Here is a 25,906-nt window from a genome sequence, read left to right as displayed (position 1 = left end):
TATGGCTCATGCTGTAATGAGCGCTCAATTCAAATTGTTGGAATTTGAATTGGCATAGTATGCAAACTTAATGTGATAGGCAATATAATTCGCTTATGTGTGTGTGTGTGTGTGTATGTGTGTGTGAGGGCTGCACAGTTTACAAAGACAAAGCAAACATGCATTGATTGTCCAATGATTTGGATTTGGAGTTGACATATTTCTAGCTTATGCAGTTAAAGCGCATAGAAGTATGCTACAAATGCACTGAGCAAAATGCAGTAGCTGCAATGTAAACAAAGCAAAACAAAATAAAGCAAATAAATGTTGTTAGCAACTTACACTTAATTTATTTAAAGCAGCAAAAATTTCGATTTTCTAGCAATTTACTATGCATTTTAATTTACATAATATAAGTGCAATTTATTTGTTGATAAAATATAATTTATAATTAATAGCTAACATTATAGAAAATCTAAAAATAACACAAATTTCTAAAATTAATCAAAAATAATATTTTTAGCAGTTAGATTTTTGTATTATTATTTTTGATTTTTTTATACATTATTTCTGACTATTTTTCACGACTTAAGCAGTTAGATTGTTTTAGATTTTTGTATTATTATTTTTGATATTTATTTATTATTTTTAGATTATTTTAGATTTTTTCTAACTATTTTTGAAGACTTTAAGTCTTAAACAAATTATTTTTCACATAGAAGCTTATTATTATATATGTTTATTTCTGTTTATTTTTACAAATTTGTTATAATTTAAGATTTTTTGTTATCAAAATGCTGCAAAAACGAAACTAATCGTAGTTTCAACATTAGTTCAGCTTTTAAACAAAAATTAATTAATTGCTAATGGCAACGATTAATAAGAATTACTTAACAGCTACGCAATAAAATAATCATTTATATATTTTTTAAATAATTATTGGGCGTAAAAATTTTCTAATCTATAATCTTCTTATGTTATATATATCTATTATATGCTAAAATTATTTGCTCATAATTATTTGTCTGCAATAAATTGCTTGGCATTAAAGACTGTTGCTTCAATTGGCTTTGCCGCAGTGTGGCACGCAATTTGAGCTTAAGCAATATATATATATATATCTCATTATCCTTACACGTACAGGATTTAAGGCAGGACGATGAGCAAGGCGCGCGCGAATTGAAACAATGAATGCGTAAATCTGTCACAATTAATACCTTAAATCGCGCTCAAGCAAACAGCTCAGCTCAGCCGAGTCGAGTCGAGTCGAGCGATGGAATGTGGCAAACGCGTAGGCGGTTGGGGCATGTGGAGCTTGTGGCGGCGGCGGCAGCGGCAAAGTCAAAAGGAAGCTGGGGCCAAGGGCGTTAAGTTGTCTCTGTCGCGTGCTGTGGCAAGCGGCATGAGGCAAGCGGCAAGTGCGGCATGCCTGTTAGCCGAGGTTCGTTACACCAAAGCGCGTAAAAGTTTGTTGTGCGCTCATTGTCAACAACATGTTGTTGCAATTGCCAAGTGCGTGCGTGCGAAAGAGAGAGACAGAGACAGGGCGTGTGCATGGGCGTGGCACACTGAGAGTGCGAGTGGCTTAGGTGGCCTATTAGGCGTATGGCGACCATTAAAGCCATGTTAATCGATTTTCTCTTGCTTTACACGCACCCACCCCCCCCTCGAACCCAAACGCAACGAGCTGAGCCTGTGCCTCAGCCTCAGCCTGAGCTGTTGCTGACACCAGTACATGCCACGCCCATCAAACTGTCTCTGTGTGTGTGCAAAGTAGAAAATAATCAGCAATGGGAGCCCCCAAGTGCTTTTACTATGGAAATAAGTTCGCTTGTGCCCCTTTGATGACGCTGGGGGTTAGAAAAAAATGCCTTTAAAGAAATTAATCATACGCCTAATAAGCCATTAATATTCAGTCAACTGGAATATCACGCATAAAGCATATGCAGCATATGAAAAAATAACAACAACAAAGCTTAAATAGTTAAATTAAATGCTTACTAATTAGGTGCAACTTTAATTGAAGTGCAAAGAATTTAAATCGATTTTAGTTAGCTAAAACTTTGCGCTTTTAAATATTAAATTAAATTTTTAATTTTTTAAGAATTTATAATACAATTAAATATTAAATTAAATGCTAACTAATTAGCTTTGTTTATTACTGCGCACAAATAATTTGTAAAGAATTTAATAACTTTAAATATATTTAGCGTATAATTAAATATTCAATTAAATTAAATGCTAACTAATTTGATTTGCTTATAAGTGCAAGCAAATAATTTTTTAAGAATTTAATAACTTAAAATATATTTAGCGTATAATTAAATATTCAATTAAATTTAAATTCTAAGAATTTAATAACTTAATATATTTATTTATTTATACAAAATATAATATTGTATATAAATTGTTAGCTTAGTATTTTATTTAAAAAGCTACAGTTTTATTTAAATCCAAACAATTTTAAAGATTTTTTAATCAAGTTAATTCAACAGCTTAGCTTAATTTGTATGACAACAACAATTGTAAGCTAAAGTTTATAAAAAACTTTATTTATTTCTGAGTTTCAAGTTCTTTTGTATTTAATTTCGTCAATTTGTTTTTGCTTGATTTAATGCAAAGCCACAAAGCCCAAAAAGTAACTAAACTAATGTCTGTTGCTTAATACACGTACAGACTGTAGTTATTACCACCCCACACACACACACACACACACACTTACACTTTTTTTTTTATATACAACTTGCTCACATTGTGGCAACTGTTTAAAGTGTTTTAGCATTAAGCTAAAAAACTAACTTGCACCTAACTAAATGACAAAGTTTTGTAACACACACACACACACATGTATACACACACACACACACACACACATATGTTATGCGTGTGAGTTAGAGTAACGACTGCATGGCGGTAATTTAAGGTAAACATTTCTTTCTATGCGTGTGTCTGTGTGTGTGTAAAAGTAACTGTTACCACATGTAAAGCAAAAGGCACGCGCTTCACTCACACACACACACATATACATACATATGTACTGCTTTTTATGTGTGTTGCAAGTCAACTGAGCTCAATAGGCTATGCCAGACTAAAAGCAACAGTTGATAACATTTTGTTTGATTTGCTGTTAGCGCTAACTTTAAGCATTTTTAAGCTAACAATTGTTCAAAAAAATTAATTTTTAGCATTAGTACATTTTAAAACACTAATTCGTTGCTTTAATGCTTTAATATGAGCACAACTTGTAAATATTTCACGATTTTAATAAAAATAATAAAAATTATGCATCCATTTCAGGCTCGACATTTCGTACAGTAAATTTTGCATAACTTTAAAATATTATATTTATTTTATTTTTGAACTTATGATAAACATAATCAGTTAATAAGCTTTTAGATTAAAAAATAGTTAATGGTTTTGTTGCTTAATTTTTGCTACAGTTGAAGCTTGTTTTTTAATATAAAAAAAAATTTTATTTTGTTGGCACGCTTATTTTTTGCAATTAATTAATAAATAAATGATTAAGAACAATTTAATATAATAATATTTTTAAAAAGATTTAATTAAGCAACATTTTTAAAGTAATTTAATTAGTAAGTAATTTACAAATAAATAAATTGATGATAAAAGTATAAAGCTCAACATTTTAAAACTAAGCTCAAGCCAAGCTGCAAATGTAATTAAGCATCTAAAACAAAAATTTGTTATTTAATTTAATGAAATACACTAAGCTATAGCGTATTAGCTAGTTGTGCTGACTATAAAGTTAGTCTGGCTGCCTTAACGATTTGTAGCGCAGTTTTTTTTTTTTTTGCATAATTTTCATTTTTCTTGTTGCTTTTAATTCGTTTTCTTTTTTGTGTAGCATTCGACGTGTGTGTGTGTGTGTGTTGGCTACTGCTTTTGCCACTACTTTAACCACATTTGCGTATGTGTGTGTGTGTGTGTGTAGGCGTAAACGTGCAATACGCTGGCAGTTACAGTTACAGTTAGCTTTGGCACTAGCTGCTGCTTTTGTTGTTGTTGTGTTTTGGTTTTTGTTGCCACACACACACGCACACACACCTACATATCGCCACACCCTCTGTCAGTTGTAACTGGCACTTTACACATTTACAAGTTGCCACTTTATATTGCATAATATTACATGTGCCACCTTTTACTTTTTTACGAGCTAACACCCACACACACACACACACACATGCAACATGCTTGGCGTGGCAAGTCCTTTGTGTGTTAGTGTGTTACTGTGTGTGTGTGTGTGTGCAAAGTAATTCAATAATTACGCTCTTGACATCATATTCGTATTTCTTTTTTCTCACCTCTTCTATGCGTGTGTGTGTGTGTGTGTTGAAGTTTCACTTTGGCTCTTTGCGCAACAAACACATTTTGAGGCAATTAGTTGTTTGTTGTTAAAATATATACATGCATACTATTTTATATACATTTAATTAATAACTATTATGCTATATTAATGTTGAGTTTGTTGAATTTAAGCAAAATTTCATTTTAATAAATTTTAATTCACTTTCATTTTCAACCCACTGTTTATATCTATATCTATACCTATATCTATATCTATATCTATATGTATATCTATATCTATATCTATATCTATATGTATATCTATATCTATATCTATATCTATATCTATATAAAAAATATTTCTTTAACTTTTATTTGTATATTATATACATAAATTGTAAGCAATAAAAAGCTTTAGAAATATTTATTAATTAAATTAATTAAACAAATAGAAATGCTTTCATTTAATTAATAAATATTTTGTAGACTTTTGTATGCTATTTTATATATATATTATATATTTTTATATATGCATATTTTTATTTTATTATTATAAATTTGATTAGAAAGTATTTGTTGTTCTTAGCTACATTTAAATTAAAATTTTATATTAAAAAATTGCTTTTCGTTTCGTTTCCGTTCTCTCACTCTCTCTCCCTCTCTCTCAGCAATAATCAAAATTGTAGCTTTGCGATCATAAATATGACCAACAAATTTTCAATTACGTGTTTGCGATAATATTTTGCGGGAAATTGCAATTTGTCCGACTAACTTTATTCATTCATTTTGGTCTGAAGTTGCTGGCAACACACACACACACACACACACACCCACACAGTCAAACAGCAGCTATGAATGCGCTTTTATGTTCCGTTTTCTTCCATGTGTGTGGGTGTATGTGTGTGTTTGCTTGTGTTTGTAGTTGCTGAAAAAAAAAATAGTGAAAACATTAAAAACAACCAAAACTTTTACAAAGCGCACTGCATACTGAGCAATGCTACAATTTAGTTTGAGCACGACTTAAGATACGCTGTAAGTAGATTTAATAGGTATTCGTACGATATATAGTGATACGAAAAAAGTTTATATGGATGCTATGATATTGCAGCTTAAGAGCTAGTCCGATGATATTAAGTATAAGAATATTCAACTTAACGATATGCAGTTTTACAAATCCTAGTTTTACGATATTCAGTTAATATTCTTATAATATTCAGTTTTACAATTTTTTATTAAGCTTAGAAGTTATAGGTCTAGTAACAAAGCTAATGCTAGTGCTACAATACTCAGTCTTACAATATTTAGTATTACGATATTCAGTCCTAATGTTACCATTGTCAGCTTTACGATACACAGTTTTATAATATTCCCTTTTACGATATTCAGCAGCTTTAGGCATACGCTAGTCAAGATTGCAATTTGCAGCTTTACGATATTCAGCTTTACGATATAAAAATCTTACGATATTCAGTTTAAGCAGCTTTAGGCGCACGCTAGTCAATGTTGCTATTTGCAGCTTTACGATATTCAGCTTACGATATTCAGTTTTACGCCATTTATTTAATTAATAGCGCACATGAGATAAAAACTTGTGCTACTTAATTCATAATTAGCTGACTTTACGTTATTCAATGCTACGATATTCAGCTGTAACACTATTTATTTGATTGACAGGGTATTACTAAGCAACTAGCTGTGGCATCGAGAGCGAGCGAGCGACATCGCGTTAATGGCGGCAACTGCTGCTTGTCGCTCTTTAAGCTATACGCCTGTCTGTCTGTCGCTTTGTCTGTCTACTCATGTGTGTGTGTGTGTTTGAGTGGGTGGTTGCCACTTCACCTGTGTGTGTGTGTGTGTGTTGGTGACGTGCATGTTCTCTTTGACGCTTTGCACGTGTTTTTGCCCTGTTTTGAAATTGTAAAAGTTTCGCGCAATTTTTTCTAATTTTTTTTCGTTAGTTCACTTTACTATATTTCTTTTTTTTTTTTCAGTGTGTTACAGGGCGACCTTTGGGCGCGCTTGGCTGCGGTGCCGTCGCGTCTAATTTTGGGTTTTAAATGCACATAGTTGGGGCTATACAAGCTCATAGAAAATGCAATTAGCTGAAAGTGCGCTAACTTGTTTTTTTTTTTTTTTTTTATAAAATTTGTTGATTTATTCGTACATATTTGTAGAGGCTTAAGGCTAAGAACAGTTGGACATAATTTCGCTTACAAACTATGTAAAAAAAAGCGGCACACAAAGTTGAACAAAATTGAGAGGCAAAAAATGAAAAGAAATGCAAATTTTGGAAAAAATATCTTTCTCTCTCTCTCTCTATCTCTCTATCGGTTTATGTTTGTTACTTTCGCTTGGCGCCATCAGTTTCTTCCTCTTGAGTTTGGTCTCCATCGGGTCCGAAAATATAACTGTCGCGTCCCTGAACTCCTGTGCCGCCGGCATCGCCCAGCCAGGGATAGACATTGGGGCACTCGCGACATGTTTCCATATAGCGTGTGTCGGTTATGTTCTGTTCGGGTATCTTGAAGGGCAGCGCACATGTTTGCCAAATGTTGCAAGGCTTTGGTGCCACAGCAATGTTCTTATCGCATTTCCATGCCTCGATCTGGTTGACATCGCGCAGCTCCTTGGGGTCGGTCATATATTGCAACATCTGTGTTACGGTCAGCACATAGACGTCGGGTCTGCAAGAAGCAAAAATAAATAAAAAATAAATAAAAATTAATTAAAAATTAATTAAAAATTATGCACTGCTTGTGGGTTAAGAAGCAATTATATTTGATTATTATATTGAGTTGGATTTTTGCGTATGCATATGAAATTTTTATAATTAATTTTCATAATTATTGCATAATTAATTTGCATAATTATTATTATTTTCATAATTATTGCAGAATTAATTTTCATAATTATTGCATAATTAATTTTCATGTATTGTGATTTGATATTAGTCAAAAATATTCATAAATATATTACAATAAATTAAATTTTTGTTGGTCTTTAATTTTTTAATTAAATTTAATATTTTTGTTGTTGCTTATGTGCTTTCAATTTGAACTATTATTGATTTTATTATATATTTTTAATTTTATTTTCTATATGTTTTGTCTATAACAAATTATATTCTAATTTTATTTAAATTATTATTGATATAATTTACTATTTTTAATTATTTTTTTTGTATGTTTTGTTTATATTTTCAAACTATATCTAATTTAGATTTTAAGATTGCTTAAAAATAAAACGAATTAAAATATTTTTATATTTTCAGGGTATGTGCAAATAATTTCAAATTTATACACATTTGAATTTTGAGTTTTCTAAAGGGTATGTAGACATATTTTTTAATATATTTAACTATATACTTTGCTTTAATGTAAAGATTCAATGTAAATGCAATTATTGATAAATTGACTGGCTGTAGCTTAAGCGAACAACTGCTAAAGAGCAGCAATAATAAGAAGCAAGTTAAAAGAAATGCAAAAATATCTTTCACATATGCACAGTTTCCCATTCGTATGAAATGTTCGCTCACAGGTGTCTGACTGACAAACGGAATTAACAACAACAACAACAGCAATAACAATAACAAAACAAAGCGAAAGCAACTTGGCTGGCAAAAGAAAACTTTACGGCATTCTTTCTCGCTCTATAGCTATCTCGCTTGCGCAGACTAACGCTGCTGCTGCTGCTGCTGTCAGTGCAAAGTCCTTAACGTGCATCATTCTGGCACGCAAGCAGTTGATGGTTCGCTCTCTCTCTCTCTCTGTTTCGCTCACTCTTTGCTGAGCGAACGTGTAGCGTTTTCAATGTTGAGCGTTTTGTGCTTGGGCGTCGACACCAGCTCAATGTTGAAAGTCATTCACACTAATTAAAAACTTCGCACAATTGTGCGAGAAATAGTTTTGCAGCTGCTGCTACTGCCGACGCTGCTGCTGTTAAGCTTTATGCTGTTTGAAATCTTCTATATACATAAGCCACAACTTTTACACACACGCACACACGCATATGCATATTATATATATGTCCGATCATAATAGCCTTGCCACACTCTGCAGCACACACACACACACATGACAAAACTTTTCATTCTGAGTTGCAATGCAGATGAGATATTGAGCGAGTTACCGCAAGCGGTTTCATCATTTCGCTCACTCTCTCACTCTCCCATTCGCTCAGCTGCAACTGCAACTGCCACCTGTCAGCTTGAATTGTCTGCTACTTCGTTTGTTTTGCAAAATAATTACTGTAGTCATTTTAATTCACTTCAAATACGCATCGCATCGCATCGCATCGTTCTCTCTCTGCTTTAACTTTGACAGCGAATTATTTGATTCCCTTTGTCTGCTCGCTGCTATTTTTGTTTTCAACTTGAAGATGCTGCTGCCGCCGACGCCGCCGCCTGTTTTTGAGGTTAGCTTCAAGTTGTATTATTTAGTTAACTTTTGCACAAGTTTCGCCCAAAATATGTTTTAACAAATGCTTCGAAAACTTTTGAGCATAGTTGAGCTTGTTAGCCGACATTTCCCTTTTCGCTTTAAATTCGATGTGTAAAACGCATTCTCAGCTTTTATTGATAATTTTTTTGCAAACTGATTGATTTTCATTTTAATTTAAGCTATAAATATTGTGGGGCTTAGCAGACTCTAAGCAGAGCGCAGAGCGTACATTTATTTTATGTATTAAATTCGTTTGATTTTTTAAATAACTTTTTTTTATTTTATATATATATATAATATATATATATGCAAGAATTGCATTTCGATAAATTCGTATAAAAACTAAGCATATAAATTCAAATTAAAATAATTGATAGCTCAAAATTAATATCAAAGAAATCGTAATTAAAAAATATCTAATTCGAGAAAGCATTTAAATTAACAAAATTAATTGAAACTATTTATTTAAATTGCCTATTAATTCTATTCTCAAATTCAAATAGCTTTGAAAGCATTTTAATTATTATTATTTTATATATTAGAGTTTAAAATATACATATGAATATAAATACAAGTATTATTATTACACTGGCAACTTGTTCACTCGCCTCGAGTTCAAGCACAAACTGGTCTGACTGTAGCCCCCCACACATTGAACAGAGTACAAGAACTGAAGGAGAGAGCGCAAGCCTCATTCAGAGCGAGAGAGCGAGAGAGCAGCGCTGCTTTCGTTTGTATGCAGTCGATCGACTGCGCTGCTACGACTAAACGAGAGAGCAACGCCGCCGTTGCTTAGAGAGCATTTACCGTAGCATGTGCATGTGTTTTACTTTGACTGCTGCTAAAAACTTTCCATTCAAAGCATGCTGCATAGCAAAATCAAAACATCGGCTGATTTAAAAGCACAGTTAGGTTCACAGCACTGAGGCCATTTGCACATTGGGGCAATTTGTATTGAATATTGCAATTGAATAGTTTAAAATTTAATATTTATTTAAAGAATTACGCAATTGTTGCATAGTTTTGACCCACTTGTCTAATAGTATTAATTAAATAAAATAAGTAAGAATTCTTTTAGTATTTAGCTCCATTGGCAGCTTATTGACATTATTTGTAATTTTTTATAATTAATTTGCTGACAACTGTACTGCTCACTGCTTGTTTAATTAGCAAAAGTTCATGCACAACTGAAGTGCGTGGCCTACGTGACTTAGAACCTGCCAGCCTCACACACATACACACATTGATCTTAGCGCAAGAACTGAAGCTGAAAGAGAGCGCAAGCCCCACTCAGAGAGCGTCAATGCTTGTGCAAATGCTTGCTATGGAGAGACCGCCTTTTGCTGCTGCAGCGCCGCCGTTGCTTGGAGAGCATTTACCGTAGGATGTGTAAGTAAGAGCGCAATACTTGCTCAGAGAGCGATAGTCAATGGCTGGGCTAAGCTTGTAAGCAGCGCTGCTTTCGTCGATCGACTGAGCGGTAGCGTCGCTGCTCTACTGCTTAGAGAGCGGAGCGTCATCTATCGTATGATGTGGCTTGCTTTAGTTTTAACTGCAGTAAACTCCCTTTAGGCTAAGCTGGGGCTACTATTGTGTTTGCATAATTAAATAAAATGTGCTTATTTAAAGAATGTTGATTGGTAGCATAGGTTGCTAACTGTTAGTCTATTGATAACTTTAGTTTATTCTTTACAAACAGTAGCTGTCAATACATTTTTTTTCTGGCAGCAGAACTCATATATATATTTTTTTTTATAGAAAAATTAATTATAATAATTTAATAAATTTATAAAATACTTGTAAAAACACAAGCAAACTTGTGTGAACTTATTTAAACCACAACTAGTAATTGCGCAAATTAAATGTTTAATTCTGAACGCTTAAACAATTTTATATAAAATTGTTAAGTTTCATTGAAGCCTGCAGAGTCTGCATATCGATTTAAACTAAAATCTAACTAAGTTTTGTGCAGTCAAAGCAATTTGTATTAAATACTTTACATATACAAACGTATACATATATATATATATATATTGTAATAATAATACTATTACAAGAGACAAAGTGCCAGTGGAGAGCCATTCAATAGCCGCGAGCCTGTTGTGGCAGAAGCTGCGGCGTATCATGTCTCCGATGACACACACACATTAAATGGCATACGTGTGTGTGTGTGTTGCGTATTTGCGTAGCTCAATTAAGTTGGGAAAAATTATATACTATATATGCAGGCGAACGAGTATTTTGATTTCATTAAAAATTACATACAAAATAATGCAGCGATGCTTGACTGTTCGGGATGAGAGAGCGCTGAGGGGTGCGGCAAAAATTAAATGAGTATACGCAGCGTTGACCGCTTGGCAAGCGCTAAATGCTTTTGCTATATGTATGGCATATGTTAACCCCCTGCGCAGTCTATTAACCCCTTGCTGACAAAATGCGCAGCTATCATCAGCATAACTTCATTACAACGCAAGTATGTGTAGCGCTCTCTCTCTCACAAAATTGCTATCTCTGTCTAGCATTTTTATATGTACAGCGCTTTTTAGTTGTCTTGCTCTGCTGCTGAGCAGCTATATTTTATATATATGTATATATCCAAAAACGAAACTTTAACAAAATTAAACTTTTCTCATTAAAACGTGCGCTGCTTTTTTTTGCTGCTGCTTCTTCTTGCTTTTGTTGTTATTGTTGTTAAACGCTGACCACAGCCGTCGCCTCATTGTTGTTGGCCTGAGATTCGGCGAGAGTTTGTGCATATGGTTGACTGACTAGCGCCACAGTTGGAATTCAGGCCTCTCTCCAACATGTATGCCCCCCCACCACTCCCCTTTCCATTAGAGCATGCAACATATGCCTGCCCTGGTCGGCCGTTTGGCCTGGCCGCTTGTTCAAGCAATTTTTATAGCAATTGCCAATTTTTCGTTGCCTACTTTTTTGCGCTTTTTCATTTTTGTTAAAATCTCTCGCTCTTCACTACACTCTTCTCAGCCTCAGCCTCAGCTCATCTCTTTTTTATTTTTGTCTGTTGCTCGTTTTTGTTTTTGCTTTCTTTTAATTGAATATAAAACTTGCCAGCGGCAAATCGGAAGCGAACTGCAGGAAACGCCAGCTGTATACATGTGTGTGTGTGTGTGCCGGCCGGCCGACTGCTCTGGCCGAGTTTTGGCTTTCAATTAAGCAAACACCAACAACAAAAGGTCAACTCTTCCTCTCAATCTCGCCATCTCGCTCTCAAGCTATCAATCTATGCATGGAGCTAACAAAATTGAGCTACAAAATTGTCTATAAATACAAAGTCAACAAATTTTCTTCTAACGTTGTCACACACATAAAACCAACAAAAAAAAAACACAACTCAAACTTTGTTGTAAATCATATGAAAACACTTTCTTAAATATACGTAGACTATATCTCCAGTATGCTGTTGGAAATTTGTTCAAGTGCCTCACACTTTGTTTGCAATTTCCAAGTACTTTTCGAAGCTGAGCTTAACAAAATTGTGGCAGCAGCATTTGTTTATGCACTAAATACTGTAGAGTTAGCATTATAAATTATAAATAATTTAATTTTGAAATAAATTTAAAATTAATCAGAGCAGTTGGTTGTAGGAATTAGTAAACGAGCAAAAATCCAATTAGCTTGGATATTAACAAAAGTTATTTCGAATTCGAATATGAAAAATACTCATTAGTTGTTGTAAGAATTAGGAAAAATGCAATACCCAATCAAGTCGAATACTGCTGTTGTTTCGAAATTCGAATTCGAATATGAAAAATATAATAAATTACTCATTACTTGTTGTAAGAATTAGGAAAAATTCAAATATCCAATCAAGTTGATTACTAAGCTGCTGTTTCGAAATTCGAACTCGAATTCGAATATTAAAAATACAATAAATTGTTCATTACTTGTTGTAAGAATTAGGAAAAATGCAATACCCAATAAAGTCGAATACTGCTGCTGTTTCGAAATTCGAATTCGAATATGAAAAATGTATAAAATATAATAAATTGTTCATTACTTGTTGTAAGAAATGCAATACCCAATAAAGTTGAATACTAAGCTGCTATTTCGAAATTCGAATTCGAATATGAAAAATGTATAAAATATAGTAAATTACTCAATACTTGTTGTAAGAATTAGGAAAAATCCAATAAGCCAAACAGATTGAATACTAAGTAAAGCTGATGCGAAATTCGAATTCGAATATGAATATTAAGTAACTAATTTAAGATTGCTTTTAAGCTTTGGAAACTTGTTGCCTTTTCAGATTTTTTTTGAGCAAACTATCAACTGATAAAATTTAAAGCACCCTATATATTACCCTGTATACTAAGAAACTGCATGCCTAAAATTAAAATAAATAAAGTAAATCAACATTTTGTTCTACTTACAATTCGAGAGCCCAGTCAATGAATTTATGCAGTCCATTCTCCAAGGGCTTGGTCTGGAACCAGTTGGTGTGGAAGGGCATCATGTAGGGCGCCTTGTTCTGTCCGTAGTAGCGTGAGAAATCCTCTTGGAGCCATTCGAAGACCTCCTTCTCATCGAGATTGTGTAGGACACACTGATCCATGTAGGGGCAGTGGCCGCCCTCGAAGCCATCAACATAGTGCGTATTCAATGGCACCTCCCAGACGCCGGGGAAGGTGCGTGAGGGGCAGGTGCCGCTCTTGCATTCGTGCGAGATCTTAAAGTCGAGCGTATAGGGCCAAACGGGCACGTCTACGGGTGGAACGGTAATGGAGCTATCGTAGATGTAGCCAAAGTCTTCCAGCACCTAAGCATACAAATATATATATAAACATATTTAGTTTAAATTAGCCACGTGTCTGCGCTCGTGTGTGTGTGTGTGTGTGTGTGTGTGGGTTGATAATTGGATTTCCTTTGTTTTCTGCGCTCATGTCAGACGCAGCGAGTGCGAGTGGAGCTGGAGCTGGAGCTGGAGCTGTCCACTTACCTTGTATTGTGTATTACGTCCTGGTTTGAGGAATGGGGCACGCATGCCAACCACATCGTTGGCGGACACATTGGCAAAATGACGGAGAATTTCACGCATGCCAATCATTTCGCCCACCCACTCCTCGTAGCCCTTATCCTGCAGTCCCAGCTGCTGTGAGATGCTCTCTGTGCCAATTTCGTGACCGGCATAGCCCAGATGCTGTATTTGTTGATAGTTGCTGCCCAAGCAAAATCGAAAAAAAAGGACGTTAATGTTAACGATAAACGCAAAAAGAACAAGAAAACAAACAAAATTAAATAAGGGCAAACAATTAAATCGAACAGTGAACAGGAACTATAATAAGGTCAAAGGTTCAAATGAAAGTTAAAGCTGCATTTTGTTTAAAATGTAAAACGCACAAAGCAAAGCGTTGACTGCAGGCAAAGCAGTTAACTAACATATATAATAAATATTTATATACATATGCATAAGCAGTCTAACAATAGAGAAAAATATATGCATGGAAATTAAAAGCAAGCAGCACACTTGATGAACAAGCACAAAGACACACAGCGAGAGAGCGAGAGCGAGAGAGAGAGAGAGAGTGAGCTCAAAATTTTAGTACAATGCGCAGGCAAAGTAACTTTCCTAATTCGAAAACTAACCAACGCACCTGCCCTGCCACACACACACACACACACACACACTACAGTCTTTTGTGTCTATATATTCTACAACTATTTTATATATTTTTTTTGTTTTTTGCCAATTAGAAGAAAAATTTTACAACTGCTACACAACGTTTGAGTTAAAAAACTATGCACAAGGCATTGCCAGCAAAGCCTGCAAGGCAATAAATGCATAAAAATACACACATAACATATGTACTATATAGTAGTATAACGCTTGTTAGCGTAACTTACTTTTTCTCTTTCTCTGCTCTGAGCGCTGAGCTCGGCATGAAAAGCTTAAGCAAATCTACAATTAAGCAATCAATTAAGCAATTAAACAAATTAATATAGCAATAAAAAATTAATGCGCGCAATTTAGCAATTTAGCTACAATAAAAATTAAAGTGACTGAGGAAAATATGCGGAAGTTTAAACTTTTAACCTGAGCAAATTCAAATTTTTGAAGCCAGCGACCTTTTCTTTTTTTCACAATTTTTTAATTCATAAATTTTGAAAACGTCACTTTAAATAGCTTTTTACGTTAACTAGCCAGAATTCCCGCTAGCCGCTAGTTCAGAATTCATACTGCATTCAACTTTTCAAAAAAATAGCCAGATTGGCAACTTTGTTCACTGCTAATTAGTATTTAGCTATTAGTAGTATTATTCTCATTTTGTCATAACAAAAATTTTGAAATATTTCAGCAAGCATAATTTAATTACAAATTGCATAATTAATGTTGTAAAACAAATTTTAATGCAATTATTTAATACATTTGTATGCTTTGTAGCATTAATGCAAAGCAGGCAGCAACAAAATTATGCATTATAATAAATAAATAATTAATTTTCGTTGAAGAAAAAAAAATAATTTAAAAAAGTGCTGTTTATTAACAATTAATTAGTACATAATTATTTGATTTATTTAGCATGCCATAAAAATAATTTCAATGCAGCAATTAGAATTTAAATAATTTGAAAAATTATAAAAAAAAGTTATAATATACAAGCTGAATATTGTTTGATTTACATATTGATATATATAAAAAATTTATAAGAAAAATTACGTTTAAATTTTGTAGCACAAAATGTTGTATGAAAAATATTTTTTATTTTATAATTAACTATTTACTTTATTATTATTTTACTCTTTATTATTATTTTACTTATGCTATATGTTTGAGCTTATAGCCATTTATTTATATGAATTTTAATGTTGTAGGCTTGACGCTGGCAACTGGTAACGCAACAAAGCTAAACAGTTGGTAAAGCGTTAGCACAAATATGTGAGCTGTGCATATGTGTGTGTGTGAAAGACACAGCACAAATAGTTTTCGAGCAAAGAAAAACAAAAACATAAAAAAAGAAGAAAATAAAATTACGAGTTGTGAGTTGTAAAATAAAAAATATTTACGTAAATGCATAAAAAAGATGTAAGACAAAAAAAAAATTGCATGTATATTTATTAAGCATTTGTGTCGCTCGCTCTCTCTCTCTCTCTTATGCAGTGCCTGCCACTTTGAACAAACAAACTGCGCAAATATTTCGCAATGAAATTACGCCCTAAAGTCAAAGTTTTGAGCTACTCACACACACACACACACAGCAACGAAAATGAAAACAATGAAAATAAAAAATAAAAATTGTAAAAATTATGAAAAGAGTAGAACAAAAACAAAAAAAAAAACGCAAAGTAGAAATAATGAATGCGTTGCTGACGCACTTTAGTCTATGGGCTGACATACTGAAGCAGCCACACACACACACACACACAGCGAAAGCACATGCATAGTAACACAGAAAGAGTGTGTGAGAGAGAGGGAGAGGGAGAGTGTGTGAGGGGGGCATACAAACTATCTGACATCGTCAAAAAGTTCATGCAAAAATGTGGAAATGTGAAAAGTTGTTGAAAAGCACGGGCTCAGAAAAAAGACAAACAGACGCACACACACATACGCATAGTGTCGACAATAAACGCATGTGTGTGTGTATGTGTGTGTGTGTGGGGTAGATTTATTGCATGACATTTCAATTGTTAGACAAACAGCTGGACGAGAGGAAAAGCGCATGAGAGCTGGCAAAACTGAAAACTGAGCCGAGGCTATAACGACAAACAGAAGCTGCTGCTGCTGCTGCTGCTGCTGCTGCTGCTGCACTTGTAGCCAAGGCCAAAAGACGCTGCAGCAAGCCACAGTCAACACACTGTTGGGCTCTTGCCCATTGCCAAAGGGACGCTTATGAGTGGGTGAGTGGGTGGTGGCTGCTTGCACCACAAAATGTCAGCAGCAATTAACGCATACGGCCAAGCCAAAGCAGCAAAAGTGTGCTCAAAAATAACTGACAAAACATGACATGCACAGACATGCACACACATGCACACGCACACGCACACGTGTATGTTTGATGTATTTCCTTTTGGCCTTGTCGCGTTTCAAGTGTCAAGCGCCTAGCTAACTTAACCTCGGACTCGGCAGCAGCAACTACACAGCGAGAAATTCTGCTGTTGTTGCTTGAAAAATTGCCACATGCGCTTGTCCGATTATGCGTTGCAGCCACTGTACATAATTTGTAATTTTAATTTAATTTAAAAAATCGTAAAAATATCGAAATAATTAAAAAACGCTGAAAAATTTGAAATAAAGCTGAATTCGCTTTTTTCCCTTAGATTTTCACCCCACACCAATTAGAAAAAACCTCAAATCTGGGGTATAAAACCCCAAAACGGCTAAAAAAATTAAAATAAGTTAGTTTTCAAGCTATTTGCAAATTCTTTAAGCTATTTCACTTTCAAAAAAAAGCTAGAACTAGCTTATAATAAGCTAATATGGCGCTACTGTATCTGATCGCTGTTATGCCTTAAATTGCAATTCATGCTATGTTAATTAACAGTATTGGACAATGTTTTTATAGCATTGTTAACATATGTAGCTGAAATTTTAGTTCGTCATGCTTAGCGCTTTATTTTTATTTATAAATAGCAGCTTATTAATTAAGCGTCTGTGCGCCACAGTGTTGCCAGATTGTTGAAGTCACAATCAATGTAAAAATAAGCTAGTTAGCTATTTAATCTAGCCAGGCTAACTAGTTTGCATGTAATTTTTGATATTTTGATCTCACAATTCGCTCGCTTAGAAATTAAATTTTCTTTCAAGCTTATGTAAAAATCGAAAAAAATAACAAATACATTTATTACTAGAATATGCTAAATTTTAAGCTTTTTGAAAATGTTCTAAGTTAAATGTATAACTTTAAAATGCTAAGTAGTAAGTCTGGATTATGTCAACATTAAATAAAATAAAATAATTATAGTGTCTTGTGTTTTGTTTTTGACTTTTTCGCTTCATAATCAAAATTAGTTTATTGCTTGCTTATATACAAAAATTATTAAATAAAAGCTGCGCAGCTTTTTAGAATTGGCAATGAGTTTATAAAAAAATACATTGGTAGCAAGTTTGCACTATAAACATTTCGGCATTAAATAAAATTAAAATAATTATGCAGTCTTGCATTTGTTTATGACTTTTTCGCTTCATAACCAAAATTAGATTATTGCTCAAAAATTATTTAATAAAACGCAGCGCAGCTTTTTAGAACATCTCGTCAATAAATACAATAAAAAAAAATAGTAACTTGTCTTTGTGTTTTTTTTGGTTGATTATTGATTTATATGCACTTTATTTAAATAGCAAGTTATGTTACGATTTGCGAAAAGCTCAGTGCGGCGCTTTCATTGTTTATGACATTGCTCATACGCAACGTTTGCAGCGCACAAAATGTCAACAGGCCAAACGCCCCCACACACTATTGATAGTTAACGTTTGTCCGTTTCTTCACGTATAGCTGTCCGTCCGTCTCGCTGTCTCGCTGTCTGTTCGTGTTCATTGGTTTTTATTGCAAATTGCAAAAGTTCTGTTTGCTGCAAAACTCTCGCTCGTCTACATTTCTTACGTCTTAAATTCTTTTTGCACGCTTTATATGCACATGTTTTATATGTATGTGTGTGTGTGTGTATGTGTGCTTTGGCCTCTGCTCTCTGTTGCGGCTGCTAACAAGTTCAATTTGCATTTAAAAAGGAAAAAACACATGTAATCTCAACGATTAGAAATTGTTAGCATTGAGAGCAGCCGCACACACCCAGACACACACACACACACACACACACACACACACACACCAGTTGCCATGTGCTGTATATAATACACATGCCCTATATATAAATGAATAACGTCCAGTGCAAAAAGACAAAAAAAACAACAGCAAGCAAAAATAGTGAATTATAAAAAATTCAAAACTTCAGCTGTGCCCTGTGGCAACATCGCAACTATATATATGATATAGCTAGATAAATATTAAGTTTCGTTATTATTTGGCAAAAAGCATAAAATAGTGCAAGTAAATTTTAATTGCTTAAAGTTAAGTTGTATTCATATTCATTGATTGTTTCAAATTAAACTAAAAATATATATAAGCAATTTATATTAAAGCTTAGCTCTGAGTTAAAATTTTTTTTAAATTGAGAATACCTTTACAATATTTTAACATAATAAAGATAAAATTTTTGATTTTGAAATTTATTTCATGATAAAATAAAATAAAATTAATTGAAAAATTTATATAAATTAATTAAATAAGCAAAGCGCCGACGACAACAATAAAAAGTTTAATTAAATTTTAAGTATGTTTGTATAGAGTTATATGCATAAAAATTTAAATATTTAAACGTTTTTTTTTATAAAATTTTTTTATAATAAATTTATTTTCGTGACTGAAATTAAACATAATTTTAAAAAAAACTTACCCACGCTCGACAACAATAAAAATATTATATTATATTTAATTTTATTTATTAATTTTTTTAAATATTCATTTATTTATTTAATTATATTTATTTTATATTTGCGTTTAATTATTTATGTATTTTTTATATTTTGCATGCTTTTATCATAATTTTAATTAAATTTAAAAAAAAGCATTTTATAATTTAAATTAATTTATTTAATTTAATTTAAATTTTTTTATTTTAAATTTAAATTTAATTTATTTATTAATTTTTTTTTATATAAATTTATTAAGCAAGCAGTTTGCACAGCAAATAAGATTTTCTAATTTAATTTTCTCAAATATAAAGCAAATGACGTAGACAGACAGTTATGGCCACGATTAAGCGCATTAATTTTAATACGAAGCCAGGCAGCTTAAGCTCAGACACACACACACACACACTCAAGCACACATACGTGTATATTTTTCTTTAATTTGTTTCGGCCGTTAACAGCTTACTGAGCCGCTGAGGCTGAGGCTGAGGCTGAGCCTGAGCCGTGTGCGCTATATAAAAAAAAAAATAAAAATATGTGTGCAATGACCGCATGCGGCAATTTCTTTTAATGTGCTTTTAAAAGCTAAAAATCTACAGCTTCATTATTGTTGTTGTTGTCGTTGGGCATCGAACAGAGCGAGCGGGCGACAGAGAGAGAGAGAGAAAATTTTTCATAGCAATGAGCTTTTGTTTTTATTATGCCTTGCACCAAAAACTAACTTCATTTGCATGTGCAGCATATTGTGCGTGTGTGTGCGTATACGCGCGTGTGTGTGTGTGTGTGTGCCATGACCGTGCCTAACGAGCTGCCTCTGACTTGAGGCAGCAGCAAGCAAAAAAAAAAACTAGCAAGTCGCTATAGCTGTCGCACTCGCTCTCTCTCCCTCTCTCTCTTTCTCTCTCTCTCCCTCGCATAACTACTAGCAAAAGTCTGCTTTTCAATAAAGCTCTCCACGCAAAGTGTGCGGCATGCTACACTCATAAAGAAAATTGCAAAAGCAACAAGAGAGAGCTGCAAAATAAAAAGCAAAACAAAGTGCAAAAATTGCTGCCACCTCAGAGTGGGTGGGCGCTGGGTGGGCGCTGGCTGGCTAAAAATTATGGCTAGTCGCTGCTGACTTTGGGGCTATGTTGTCGAGCTATGATCATCGTTATTATCAACACCAGTTAGGCAATAACAACAACAATTTGTGGGTGGCTGGGCTGGCATTGAATGGCAGCCTGCAGTTGGTAGTTTGAGCTGCGGTAGTGATTACACGAACGACTAATAAAACTAGACAACTAAAAACAGTAACTACACACACACACACACACACAGACATTGTGCAACACTAGAAAGTAACAACAAAACAAAAGAGAGAAAAAGAAAACAAGGTCTAGTGCTTAGTGTTTAGCTTTGGGTCGAGGCTCAGAATGTAACAAGAGTTTAATTTGTCTTGGCATAAAGGCGACTATGGCATGCGCTAACTTAAGCAATACTTATCGATAACGATAACTTTTATTGCCTTAGCAAAAAGCGCAATGTATGCAAATGTTATAAATATTACTAATAATCGATCATCGATAGCTCAAAGCTGCTGCCACCTAAAGGCAAATTTATCGTTGCTTATCACTTATTGCTTATTTTTTAAATTAAGTTTGAATTTAAATTTATTTTGTTTTATTTTTTTTTTTTTTATAATAATAATAATGCCAATGCCATTTGATAGTTAATTTTTTTCGATTAAATTATGGGCAAATTTATCGTTTGCATGTTTTGAAATAAAGTTTGAACTCAAATTTATTTTGAATTATTTGTCAATGTTTTATAATAAAAAAATGTCACTTGATTGTTACGTTTTTCGATTAAATTAAAGACAATATATCGATTACACTTATTGAGTGCTTAAATGTAAATTTATTTTGAATTATTTGCAACTTGATTGTTACATTTTTCGATTAAATTAAACTCAAATTTATCGTTTGCACTTATTGAGTGTTTGAATTTAAATTTATTTTGAGCTATTTGCTATTGTTTTATAATAAAAAAGCTCAAAAATGCAGCTGCAGCTAACATTATTTAATAAAAATTGAGATTAATGGTACTAAGCAATTATTTCAATGCAAAATTTAAACAAAAATAATTTTTTACATGCACAAATTTCATATTTTGTGCTAAGAATTTAAATCAAAAATTGTTTTCATTAATCAAAAGTAACAATAATTAAAAAAAAAAATAAAGAATTCAGTTTTATTTAATAAAAATGAACGTTTTTATTACTAAGCAATTATTTAGATGTTAAATTTAAGCAAAAATGATTTTTTACATGCACAAATTTCATATTTTAGAAGAATTTAGATGAAAAATGCGTAAGATTAAATTTGTTTTTTGTTAATTTTTTTGCCTGCTGGGCAACAATTGTTTGTTTGCTTAGCAACAAACACTAAAGCCACAGGGAAAATGATTTTGAAAGCACTTTAAGCCACAATCCAGGCATAAACTTGATGCACAGCTGATGTACACCAAATAAACACAGTTATGTGTGTGTGTGTGCTAGTGTGTGTGTGTGTGTGTGTAGTGGGGGCACCTGCAAGTGCTGTTAAAGTGTCGTTGGGCTTGTTGTCATAGTCATTGTCAACGTTGTCGTTATCTTTATTTCACATCAACGACATTGTCATCATCATTATCATCATTACGTTTGCCCATTGCCACAGTTAGGGATGAGAATGGACGACGAAGGCAACAAGACTCATCAGCATTGCAACAACAACAACAACAGCAACAACAACATGAATGCCTTCATCAACAATTTGCAGCAAGAAAAACATGAAAACGCCCCAAAAAGTGTAACACACACTCACATAGTTTGGATTGGCTTTAAAATTTTGGCTTTAAGCTACAAATTTATGTATTGAAAATTGTTATAAGCCTAATCAAGTGTAGACTCAACCTTTGTTTAAATAAATTGCACTGAATTTGGTTACTTTAAGCTTGCCACTTGAAGTTGCGTATACGCAACGTTGAGCGCAACAAGCCTAAATGACAATGAAAAGTTATGCACTTGAGGCAAAGCTTAAGCAGCAGCTGGGATGCTTTACGAGCTCTGCTGGCTGCAACTTGGAAAACTTTAAGGCGTATGGCATGTGGCATGCCGCATGCGGCTGCCTCCCCCTCCCCCCAAAAAACTTGAGCCACACAACTTTAAAGCTAAAAACTGACGACGTCGCCGATATTAGTCTGGCCTAGTCAGCGGCACAGTGGTACGAAATGCATTTTTTAACAGCTAACTTAACAGTCTGTTATGCCTACATAACGCTGTTAAGTTTACACTTTTAGTTAACAGTTTAATATTTTTGTTAGCAAAAGCGTTAATATGCCCCACTGTGCAGCGCTGCGCGCTTAACTGGCAAACTGACAGCTGCTTAGGCTTAGGCAGCGGCTCTTGGTCGCTCTCTCGCTCTTTAGCTGGGGCTAGCCGCTGTTCAGCGTTATTAACTTCCAAGTGTTGCAACAATAATAAAAAAAGCAGCTATAAAAAAAAGTTAAGCAAGCTGCAAAACGTCGCCAGCTAAATGCTCTAGCTTATTAAAAATCGCTTGAAATTAATTAAAGTAACAAAAATTAATAAAATTTTAAGCAAAATTTATATTTATGTAAGAAATATATGCAATTAAATTTAAAAAAAATTGCCACATACCCAAATTTGAATTTATAGCGCATAAAATTTATAAATTAATTGGCGCAACTTATTAAAAATTCTTTTTTTTTATGCTTAGACATAAAATGCTTGTTAATTTGCATTTGTTATCAAAAAAATTGTTCTACATTTTTAAGTGCAAAACTTTGCAAACTCATAAAATGTAGACAAATTGAAAATTAAGTTAAATTTGTAAGTTAAAATAAAAGAATATAATGCGCAAAATTAATGCAAAGAAAAAAGCGCAAAACAAAAATTTTAAATACAATGAATTAGTAAAATTGTAAAAAAATTATTTATGCGAATTTTCAAGTGCCTAGATTTGATGTATTTTGTTTATGCTTGTTAATTTGCATTTGTTATTAAAAAAAAAATTACAAACTCATAAACAAAATTGTGCAAAAATTAAAATAAATATGTGAGCAGCTTATGCGACTTTGCGTTGAGAAAAAATAACAAAATATTTTAACAAAATAAAATAAAATAATAAGCAAATTTTTTAGAAGTAAATGCAATTAAAAAAATCTTAAAACAAATATTTGGCTATATAGTTAAATACAATTAATAAGTACAATTGTTTAAAAATTATTTAATCGAATTTTCAAGTGCCAAGTATTTTGTTTTTAAAATTATATTAATTAAAAAATCTTAAAATAAAAATTTGGCTGTATAGCTAAATATATAAATAATTAGTACAATTTTTTCAAGTGCCTAGAATTTATGTACTTTGTTTTTTTTTTATTTATTAATAAAGAAATTAGCTATTTAATATTTTAAGTGCAAAACTCTGCCAACGAGCTTATAAAAATTACAAACTCATAAAATATAGACAAACAAAATTGTGTAAAAAATTAAAATAAATATGTGAGCAACTTGGGCGACGCGACTTATGCGTAAGTAGTAAAGACAGCAATTGGTTTTAGCAAGACGCTTGCATCATTAGCAGAGAGAGTGGGGGGAGTGGGGAGCGAGCCTTGGGGGCGCGAAGCAGACACAATAGGTAATTTGATAAAGGAAAACTCATGTTGTGGCATGTTGGGGGCTTGAGCTGCGGCTAAGCAGCGCAGCTGATGTCGCTAAACTTTTTTTATTGAAGCAGCGAAGCGTTGCGAGCCCGCAGCGCGCAGGTCACAGGTCACACAGGCAAATTGCAAAAGACTTTAAAGCCTTTGTGCAAAAGAAAAAAAAAAGTGGCAAATGTCAAGCGTTATTTGTTGAACGTTTAATAAGTTGTTGTTGTTGGCTTAGCTGTGGTTGCTGCTGCTGCTTGTTTGATGAGGTCACAGCTAATGAAATGTAAGCTCAAGCTACGCGCCTCACTCGCATGTGGTTAACACTGCGGCTTTTGTTTGTGGCCTGCAGCTTAGCGCCATTAGCCATTAAATATGCAATCAGCTTAAGCTGCAATGAATTTTCTTAGTTTTTTTTGCTGCTGCTGCTCAAAATTATGAATGCAATTAGCGGCAGCATTGTGCCTAAAAATTCATGCAACACACGACTCAATTTCAATTTGGCAGCCCTAACCGTTTATGTCTCTCTCTCTCTCCTGCTGTCTGTGCCTCATGTTTATGCAACAAAACTGTCTGGCACAAACGAACTTGCCACCGAACTTTAGCTGCAAGTTCTGTCTCTTCTGGCCTAAGATTTGCGGCAAGCAGTGCATAGTTTTTAGTATATTGTTAACAAGTAAAATGAAAACGTAAATGTTTGAAAATTAGATTTGGCCCAAGTCGCTTTTGTTTAGACTCTGTCTCTCTCTCTGTCTCTCAGTCTAGTTGCTTGGCTTGTTAGTTAGTTAAAAGTTTTTGCGTGCAATTAAAATGCTGCGCAAAAAGTTTACACTACATTGTTCTTAATTTTTTTTTTTTTTTTAGCTTCGAAACTCTCTTTAGATTTTTGCAGTTTGCTTAAGCCAAATACAAATAAACTGCTCGCATGTGTCGCTCTCTCTCTTTCTCTCTCTCTGTCTCTGTCTCTGCCCAAGTGTTGCAAGTCCTGTGGCAATTGTCTGATTGTTTTCTTAGCCACAACATCATCGTATGGCAAAAGTAAGTTCGTTATCAGTGACATCGCTGACTTTGTTGGCTTAGACTCAAATCGAAGCTTTAACTTCCATTTCATTGTTACTGCAATTGCAATTTAATAATAATTTGAAGCCTTAAGCTTGTTAAGCAAACAGTCAAGTTAAGTTTTAAATGCTAGTACTAAAATTTAAATGCAATTAAAATAATGTTGCAGTGCTTATAAAATTTGTATATGTTCGAATTCAAATCATTTTTGAATTTAATTCATATTGAATTAAACATTTTTTGAAAGCATTAATTTTTTTTAACAATCTGTATTCAAATTACGCGTAGAATAATTTTTTAAGTATTATTTTTATTTAAAATTTACAAATTTCATTGCTAAAAATTAATTAATTCAACGAGCTGCTGAATTTTATAGCAAAATTTGTGTGCACAATTTTTATATTTATTTGGCAGCTTAATTATTGTACAAAAATAATATAATAACTTTAATTTTATTCAAGAAATGTTGCTTTTATTAATTTTGCATTTTTAGTAGGCAAATTAACAAAGTTACAGCTGCTGATGCAATTATTTATACAAATGAGTTGACAAATTTGAGCGCAACGAAATTAAATGAAATCAATTTAAGCAAAGTTATAAAGCTATTGTTGTTTGTAAATAAGCAACAGCATAGCTTGCTTAATTTAAAACAAACAAAAATGTGTAACTTTGATTTTGTCATTTATTTTAAGTCTTAAGTCTGCAGCAAAAGTTCAAAGTAATGCACTTTATATTTTTTGTTGCATGCAACGGAAATGAATTTAAATTGAGCGACTGTCATAAGCAAATAGCAGTACATAAATATCAATGCACACACACACAGACGCACACACATGCGAAGCAGACAAAACTAATTGGCTTAATAGAAAGAAAAAAAATGCATTGCATACTTTGTGGTGCCGAAAGAAATCAAAATCATCAAGCAGCAGCAAAAAAGCAACAGAGACAAAGCGAGTGTGGGAGAGAGAGAGAGAGAGCGCGTAAGCCGCGCATAATGAGTAATAGAAAT

The 25,906-nt window shown here is 33.3% G+C and overlaps 1 protein-coding gene across 1 annotated transcript in view; it reads right to left on the bottom strand.

Moving 5' to 3' along the window:
- Nucleotides 1-6,405: 6,405 nt before the first annotated feature.
- The window catches only part of LOC108605166, a 51,238-nt gene continuing 31,737 nt past the window's right edge, over nucleotides 6,406-25,906 (bottom strand). The window contains exons 7-9 of the mRNA XM_017994751.2: nucleotides 13,684-13,903; nucleotides 13,118-13,503; nucleotides 6,406-6,968 (exon numbers count right to left, since the gene is read on the bottom strand). Coding sequence (XP_017850240.2) covers nucleotides 6,626-6,968; nucleotides 13,118-13,503; nucleotides 13,684-13,903 — 949 coding nt within the window. The 3' untranslated portion in view covers nucleotides 6,406-6,625. The remainder of the gene's footprint in view (nucleotides 6,969-13,117; nucleotides 13,504-13,683; nucleotides 13,904-25,906) is intronic.

Source organism: Drosophila busckii, chromosome X (genome assembly GCF_011750605.1).
Source record: "Drosophila busckii strain San Diego stock center, stock number 13000-0081.31 chromosome X, ASM1175060v1, whole genome shotgun sequence".
Lineage (NCBI taxonomy): Eukaryota > Metazoa > Arthropoda > Insecta > Diptera > Drosophilidae > Drosophila > Drosophila busckii.
This window is presented reverse-complemented; position numbering and strand designations above follow the sequence as displayed.